The 9263-nt window shown below is 41.6% G+C and overlaps 1 protein-coding gene across 1 annotated transcript; it reads right to left on the bottom strand.

Moving 5' to 3' along the window:
* Window positions 1–4626: 4626 nt before the first annotated feature.
* Window positions 4627–6696, bottom strand: LOC111245792 (cuticle protein 10.9-like). The gene is made up of 3 exons (XM_022794578.2): window positions 6463–6696; window positions 5598–5813; window positions 4627–5198 (listed from the first exon to the last, which is right to left on the bottom strand). The coding sequence occupies exons 1-3, from the start codon at window positions 6463–6465 to the stop codon at window positions 5013–5015; spliced, it is 405 nt and encodes a 134-aa protein (XP_022650313.1). The 5' UTR covers window positions 6466–6696; the 3' UTR covers window positions 4627–5012.
* Between the last annotated feature and the right edge of the window lie 2567 nt (window positions 6697–9263).

Raw genomic sequence — 9263 nt, 5'->3', positions numbered from 1 at the left:
TATATGATGATTATTTTGACAAACTGTGATAATAGCTCTTCAAATAAACATGCATTTATCAGTGTTTACTTTTTTTTTACACTCACACTACCCATCATTTGGTATATAAATTCTGTATCTAAATTCGGCCATCCAAATCGAATCAAACCTATTCGAAGAGGAAGGACGTAATGCGGAAGTACGGGATAATAGTTCCACAGTCATCACGGAGCACTAAGGAAACGGATGGGCTGAAAGTGGAGGTATTTGCTCGGAAGCACTGCATCTGCTTGTATAAGTGATCTCTAGGAACAAAAAAGGTCAGTAAGGTAGCGACACGAACGTCGGAAGTAATGTATAAGTGACTCACACGAGCCAAATGAAAAAGCAAGCTCCGAAAACACTGTCATCAATATTTTTGCTCCTAACGAAACCGTAGGCATTTGGAATCTATAGGAGGGGCTGAATCGGCTTAGGCGAAACACACGGGTTACCGAGACTATATAACGGACAGTCACTCTTGAATAAATAGGTATCGAGGACTGCTAGTGGGAAAAACGTCTAAGACACATTATGAATTATTTGTAAAATAGCATCTAGGAAAAAACTACGAGTGAACTAAATTGAAGATCATTACCATAAGCAACGATAAATTAAAAACGTCTGAAGAAATTTTCTGGCTTCGGCAAAACTATAATCTAAAGACAAAGTCATTATCTAGCTGTCCGTGCATACGACACGAGAGCTACTAACGATTCGGGCTGTTCATTATCAGAATTTTCTTCATTCTATCACCCGGCCCTCTTCAACCTTGTTCGACTCTAGGCACATATTAAACAACTAAAATACAATGATCAGTACGTTGCGCACGTACTTGTCTATTGTAAACACAGAGAAATTCTAAGAATCTGCTTCTACTTACTCCGTTCTGTATTTGAGAGTTTTCCTAATCGAGCGTCCATGATTAAGTGGCTTTAGTTTAGAGTGGAGAACCCTAAGTCGGATCAGAGTGGACGAATTTCATTGTGCATTAGATCAAGCCTGCTACATAATTTCGACTAATTTTCACATATTTCAATATAATATGTAGGTATATATAGATAACAGTTGCAATCTTGACGATATGCCCCCGTCGAATTGACACACATGAAAAAGGCAAATCAATATGCAATTGCTTTTCGACAACTAGCAAACAAAATGAATTTTCCGTCAATGTACTATTAAGACTTTTTTTTTTCAAATATTATTCATACAATATTTGCTATTTTCATAAATTTATAACTTTTTGGAAATTCATCGATTCTTAGGTACATGAACGTTGTGAAGGGCGTAAGCCGCACGCGAATGGTGTACTAATGAAAAAGACTTTCTTTTGTTTTCTTAGCTGGTTGTTCATTGCATTGAAAAGCGGTACCATTATTGTAGATAGCACTGTTGTAGTGGCTTGTTTTACGCTTTGGGCATTTGATATGGTAGAGCCAACTTCATCGTAAAGGCCCTATTTCTAGTACTAACACTGAATGATCTATAGAAATGCACAGTGTCCAATGTCGTCGTAAACAAACCGCTTGCGGCCGCATATGCACTTGGCCATTAAATACATATGAATGTAGCTTATAGAGAATGGGTTGGGGCTTTTGTGTGATGTCTAGAGGGGGTCAAAGCGTTCTGGACGGGGTAAAGGCCCAACACCGAGACCCAACATGAGCAACTTTAGACCGTCTTGTTCACGTTGCTACCGCTGAATTCAAAAACTGAATTAAGGAAGCATCAGAGCCGCAGCGATTGTCGTAACTGTGGCCTTTCACCTATGCATTGGAGATTCATTGCTAATTCGTATAATTTATGGCTAGAAATGAGGCAGTATTTGATCGTTTTCAAACCTCTAATTTTCGTCGAGCACATACTTGGCAAATGCTCTCGCAATAGTTCGTCTTGTGCTTTATCGATTTCATAACAAATGTGCTCGATAGCAGTAGGATAGTGGACAATCGTTTTGAGACACGCGCAAAACGTTACTAGACGTCACGTTAAAAAAAGATCGCTAAAAATACAACGGTACGACGACATTTTTTAGGATGTTTCCTGGTCGCGAAAAACGTTACGCGGACAACAACGTATTTACGTTACAACGTGAGGTTCGTGCTATTTGTACGATGTATTCGAAACTTGTCAGAATGAAAACTTAGAACTTAACATCTTTCGACAAAGACCCTTATCACAACGAATAGCACCCCGAAACATTTCCTAAATCACCCTACGTTAGAATAAGAAGGCCTTGAGAACTTTACTTACCTGCTTTAATATTGACTAGTTACCGTAGAAATAATATAGAGTAAGTTTACTGGCTGGCTGCAAAATCATCAAAACTAAAAACGATGCACATATAACATTTTTGACGAACTTATTAATGTCAGCTAGCTTTGACAACCTTCAAACGACTAAGTGACTGTGCTGGTCTTGTAAGTGAGATAGTGTTGCTTTACTGTTTTCTGTCGATCATACTCGGTAGACTTTGTGGGCAACCCTCAATTTTACGCCTGATCGGCGTTGCCCCATGCTGCCAGACAGACCTTCCCCCTCTTCGCTGGCATTTATTTTTCGTCTTCTCCTTTGCACAAACGACGAAATACGTCTAATTCCATATAATCTAGCGGCAGCAGTAAACGTACGAGTAGTGGTAGGAAAACAAAGCAACAATACGGGATGCTGAGTTTATGGCCCTGGTATTAGGATGAATTCAACTTCCGTTTAGAGGACAGCAATGGTAGCGGCACAGCGAATGAGACAGCGGAAGGTACTCAACGAGAGAAAAATGGGTTAGTGCGCCTATCGGAAAGAGCAAATAGAAGCGATCAGAACAGTAAGTGAACAGCAATAGATGGCTTCATAGGCGTTTCTCAGGTTGACTCAAGGCGCGCTACCGCAAGCAGCACGAAGAACGGATATAGTAATGAGGCGACGACCGCGAGTAACGACACGAAGAGGCCGTGTTCCTTCATTCCGCTGCGACAAACACCAATTTTCAAGTATCCCCTTACAGGAAATGCATCTATGACGTACGGGTGGGCGGGGGAACGGGGTTAGCCGGGAGCTAAACTGGAAGTGGCTCTATATATACGTGCATATGTAGCGAATTGGTTGCGCCTTTTTAGTAAGAAGCAAATGTGGCATTGCAACTACATGAATATGACACATATATTTAAAGTGGCATATGTAGTGGGCAAGCAATACTTTTTAAGGTCTGTTTTTCAAAACAGAATTTACCGTAGACGAAAAATAGTATTATCGTTATAGCGCTGTCTTCTCTGCATTGAGGACAACGATTCTGGGGCGACTATTGTGAACTCCGCCCATACACATATATATGTACGATATACACAATGTACTTATTACATCGTTTTTAGTTATGGGTGCAGCGTCTGTAACTTGAACGTGCATTAAGCTATCTTGTGATGGCTTTCATTAACACCTATTTTGACAGGCGATGATAACTTTCGACCGTACTCCCAACCTCTTTTACCGTAACAAGATATGGCACCATTCGGCAGCTGCCACAGGATGTAGGCAGCCGGCATTCACCTAATAATATTTGTAGCACGCATATCGTCAAGGCCTATTCACACTTCTAGATAAAGGCCAGTACGTTTGAGCAATAGTCTCTCCTCCCATCAGAACTATGGTTGAGCCTGCCTGCCTGCCTGCCTGCCTGTCTGTCTGTCTGTCTGTAGCGATAGCATCCTCTGGACGAACCCGCGGCGAAAGCATACACAGGTATTATATGAGAGGAACTATGTTATGAGCGCTATGAGGATTTTCGCAGCGGAGTGTAAGTGTCGTATGCACGATTCTGTATTTAGCCCGTTAACTATATTTCTTCAGTAAAGGGAAAGAAAGACTCTAAACGAAAGTGCTGGTTTCTTGGCACCAGTCTGTATATCTAATTCATATTTTCCTACGACGCCCGTTACCGCAACGCACGAAATGTCGAAGATAGGAAAACGACTAGCGAATTTCCTGAGCTGCTCTCGTGAAAAATGCGCCCAAAAAACCTCGACACCCTTATACGAAACGTCGTCAGGAAAGCTATACGTCTAGATGATCACCGCTAATGTGAAACGTTTAATGAGGTGGAAAATCAGCGATCCATGTAAGATGCTGAAAAACTCGTAAATGCTAGACCGCTCTAATAATGCTTATTTGGGATAGTAAACATGAAGAATAATTAGATTAGAGAACAGGGTGAAGCTGCGTCAAATTTCTATTGAAGTCAGAATATGATGCCATTAGGCATCCTGTCGTCCGAGCATCATATGGATAAAGCTAAACGGTAATGATAATACATTTCAGGATTCGACGCACCAATTTGAAATGATGCGGAACACGACGGCATTACAGTTGGCTTCATAAGCATGGTGCCAACTATTTGCGGTACTCGATGCCTTTGGCCCATGGCCAAAAATGCCCAAGGTAGATATACCCCAACGGTGTAAAACCATATTGTACTCACACAAACTCCCCAAACATGGTAATACATACATATATATATATATATATGGCTGAATAAAGTAAATGTTTCTATTTACCCCGGCCGTGGAGAGTTGACTGCTACAAAACTCTGATCGACGAACGAATGAGAAACCGCACTAACCATAATAATTGAGTAGCATTATTTATTATTATGTAATTACTATAATACACCTATATTACAGTAACGTATACAGACGAACGCATTCTAAATGGAGACATTAAAAAAAAAAGAGACTGTTTGAAGAGCAAACAAAAAAGCTTTAACGGCTCGCCCGTTTTGCCTTAATGTTAATTAATTATAAGCCAGCCTCGCTGAATTAAAGATCATACTTCCATCTATCGGTCGAGTAGGACTGACACAAGTGCCAACTACGTAAGCTCCGCGGGAGGCTAAATGGATGCCTAAATCGTCAGGTTCGTTATTGTGAACCCTTCACGCCCATTAGGTTTAGGCATCAGCTAGAGTCCATCAAAGTATTTTGCATATAAATTTTGTCTGTTGTCTACGCCAAATGGTGTCCTTGAGCCGGCGCTTGATGTGCTGCCTGTTCACCCGTAATTGCTGACGAGACAAGCCTTACATCGGCTGGACTCTTCGACTCCGTTCCAATTTCATTCGTTTGAATCTCGGCCCGGTAACCGTTCTCGTCAGCGGTATAGTGCACTGTACGGGCGCGCCCGTCGGCCAGCTGTAATACGTGATGGAAGCTGTTAGCGATTGCAAACGGTAAAGATAAAACGCGATATCTGCCTTCTAGTTAGTTTGCTTAAGTTTGATACTGCCATTATTAGCCACGTTAGGTCAATGTCCATGCATAGGGCATTCATAGATTTATCGCGCATCACGCAATAGCGTCTAGCAAATAGACGCTGGGAATTGACTATCTAACTATGTATGTTGCTATTACATATTGGTTACACCCCTGTGACGATGCGCTCATCTAGGAATAGACTGCGTATGAAAACGAAATACGCGCGTAAATTGCTTCGAAATTTAGCGCGTCCAAACATGTATTATGTCAAGTTACACACGCAGGTAAATTGTCCTGCCCAAATCGAATGGCATTAATAGCAATAGACTGTACTACCTGAATAGTATAATGACCCTGCACTTGTCCCTGCGCATCACTCTGTTGACTATGACCATGGGTTCCTTCTTGATCTTGTGAAACGTAGCTGAATTCGTACGGCTGTGGGCGACCATAATCGTCTTGTGCGCCCCTGACCCTATGGCCTGTTAGCGGCTGGGCGAGGGCACACAGCGGTACGAGGACCACTGACACGGCGAACATGGACGCAAAATGCTACGGTGATAGGGAGGGCAAACACTTGCGTTAGAACATGAGCGACAGTTTAAACAAATGTTTAATGCGAGTATTTATAAATTAAAAGGTCCCGATTCAAAGGAGTTCGACAAGAACCTAGCGTGCAAATAGCAGCTCGGGCGAGCAAAATAAAAAAATCTAGAAGCTTCAGAACATATGAATGCGTCTGAGACGTGTAATGAGGTTTCTTAGGTATGTCCCCGTTGAGAGCATGTTAGCTATACCAGGTCATCGACGCGACTTCGTTCCTTTTTCGAAACAGAATGTCTTCTGAAGGCTGAAGCTTGCCAGATTTCGTCTCTCAGATAAAACCTCTAGAGCGCCAATCTGAAATATAGCGGCTGCGTTTTACCGCCTGAACTTAGGGTATCCTTGAGACGATTTAAGCCTTTAATTCACCTGTAGAAGTCACTCCTTACACTATGTAATCTGCGCGTCGATACTTCATGACCTGTCGATTGTAACGTCACTTGTAGAAGCCAAAGACCTCGCTTCAAGTTGAATATTTTAAACTCCTTGCTTGACTTAACCCAGTTCGTAATCTTTGTTCGGCCTATCTCGTCGAATAGGTTCGAAAAGCGTTTCTCTTATTGTTAAGGTCCGTATGGCGTTACCATTAACAACTCACCATATTCAAATGGCTGTACTTTAGCGCGATCAATAAGGCAGGGAACTCAGTACAACTCCGGTCCTTCTTTTTGTTCAGTTGTTCGCTTGTACGTGAACTTCCGTTTGGTTGAAGAATGTTAGCTTCGAGTTAAGGACGAAGATTTGTAGCTTGATGCTAGATAAAATAAAGTCAAACGCTCTGGCTACCACTAGACGCAAGCATTTGCATTTGTATGATTTCGCTTTGCTCAATCGGCTTGATTTATAGCGCTCAGTACGTCCACACTAGCTCGACAAAGTCAGAAAGGGGATGTCCTCGCCACGTTAGACGGCAATTGCGTTTTAGCTCTGTGTACTGGGCGACGTCCTCGCAAGAATCACACACAAGTATAGGCACAGCAGAAGCGTCAAGGGTAGAAAACTAATCCCAAGAACTGCTTCGAAATGGCCAGTTCACAATAGCTGTACTGCCATTATGGTCATCGCCTCGGTGGGCCATTACATCGATTCGGGATGATGCCTGTAACCATATCCAGCAGTGCACAACAACGTCAGCTTTCCACGAACTGTCATCGGCCAATCAATGCTCGTTTGCATGTGACTGATCGTGATGATTTTCTACTATTATTTCCCTTTGAAAGGATTCGTGTTTATATGTAGATGGATGCCAATAACCTTATTCATTCGAAGCTAAGCTCGGCTATCCACTTAAATGATTCATAGGTGCATTAATAGTTCTTCACCCCATTTAAGTTATAGCAATATGTACTATGGCAAAACGAATTTGGGCTTAACTTAACTAACACTGTTCAACTACTCGGCTTCTGGGGGGCGGGGTGAGGGGGTAACTTCAACGTTCGAGCTATTGCATACACGGTCGACGTCTGGATAATGTAGGTAGACAAACAAGTTTGCAATTTGTATAGGCTGACCCGAGCAAAAGTTGCAGAAGACGTCAGTCTTAATGACACTGTTTGGCCGTTTATTTTGATTTCTTACAAAATGACAGTGGGTTTGCCTCGTTCCAAATCACTGACATATGACGGTCACAAATAAATAACGGTTCTATTTCGTTACGAAATAAAACTTATCACTAAAAATTTGCATTCACTGAATGTATTTTCGTTTTTCTGTATATATAGTATATTATAGTTCTGCAGAGATACGTAAAGTCAGGCCAAAAATACATTAGATGAATAGGATTAAAAGGCAGTTAAGTGGAGCACATGAAATGGAACTAGATTACAGATTTTACTCGGTTATTCAATGAAGGCTACTACGCCTAATGGTACTAATTAAGCGTTCCTGTTCTTACTGAGCCCTCGCGAGGCGTACTGAAATCGTCACGATGTATAATTGTCTACGTTAATGTTTTTCTGCGCATTTATCATTAACATTAAGCAGAGTTCTTGGTTTCATGTTTGGAAAAGTTTTGACAATATTATGTTAGTTTCTATTTTGACAGCACTTGTAAATAAAATATCGATAATTTATTTCTAATTAAGGTTAAAAAAATTAGTAAAAACGTGCGTTTAATCCGAATAGAAAAAAAATTTAGCGTTCTTTTAATAAACTAGTGTATTAGTAGTAGAATACATTTCACATTCTCTTCAACAGATGTTAATAAGCAGCGGCTTGCCATAGAGCTTTAGCTATTGTATGCAAGGGCCTCGGCGCTGCGCCGTTTCTACGTCGTTCAATTCTATATAGAACCTTTGTGAGCTAATAGGTGTAATAGGCCGCACTTCAGAGACGACAGTTTTCTGATCCATATCGATCTCGTGCAGAGCACTGACATCGACTACTGATTTGTGTTGGTGGGCGAAAATCTAAGAATATGAGCAAACCTCTGCGATTCAAATTATCATTTTCGTCGTTTTCGTTTTCTGAGCTACAACAAAGCGAGGTTTTTTTCGAGCTCGGTACGCCATTCCGTCGTCCGTTTAGCGGTTAGGATTATACTGCTGTATGCGCCGAACCGTTAGCAAGCGAATACTGAAATAATCAATTACGTCGTCGTTCGACCATCGTCTAAATAATCTCATATGCATACAGATTAGATTTTCTCAGCCTCGAATCATTTGAATTATAAAAGACAATCGACATCAAGATTGTTTGAAAATTGTCGTCCCCTCGCCTCAACTTCCAGGATGGACTTCTTCACCCCTTATAAATGAATAGTAGGACAGGTATTCGGCATAAGGCTGGATGGCTACTTGTTGAAAAGTTACCGGAATAAACGCCAATTACAAACTCAAAAATCCTTGATGAGCATTATCGTTGCTTTTAACTCTGCAATGGGCCGATCCACGTGGCAGACGATAGAAAAGAACCTCAACGGGAAACAGATGTCATTTCATTAAGGTCCTGCAGTCAGTGAGCCCGCCGATACAAATAGTACTGCCGTGTGGAGAGGAACAAATGGCAGGAACTGACGACCCACGACCTATTGCGATTCAATCGCGTCAAAAAAAATTTGAAATGTGCAGCTTGATGAGCCGACTTTACCGCTTGCTATGTAACCTATTTCTTAGGTCACATGTGGTAGGTTTGAAAAGGCAAAGAAAAACAGATTATCATCGCAGCTGCAGAAAACGACCTAGCTTGTTTTCATCTCATTAAGATGTTCCTGCGCAAATATAAGTTTAACACCAAACAGGGGTTAAACAATGTCCACCTCGGCTTAGTTTTTATTTGCTTTTAGCTGGCGACACGAGTCAGTTAGCTTGTTAGAATTATCTGGCAGCAAGCTTTCCTATAGTCGTTCATGGGCTGAAACATCGCTGTCGGACAGGGTGTCGCGCCCTACTCATCAGTCAA

The sequence above is a fragment of the Varroa destructor genome, unplaced genomic scaffold, assembly GCF_002443255.2.
Source record: "Varroa destructor unplaced genomic scaffold, Vdes_3.0 BEIS01000001.1, whole genome shotgun sequence".
Classification (NCBI taxonomy): domain Eukaryota; kingdom Metazoa; phylum Arthropoda; class Arachnida; order Mesostigmata; family Varroidae; genus Varroa; species Varroa destructor.
This window is presented reverse-complemented; position numbering and strand designations above follow the sequence as displayed.

Excerpts from the sequence above, each read along its gene's own strand:
- LOC111245792 (XM_022794578.2), bottom strand. Across the intron at positions 5,199-5,597 it reads AGGGTCATTATACTATTCAG|CTGGCCGACGGGCGCGCCCG; the intron begins GTAGTACAGTCT and ends CACGTATTACAG.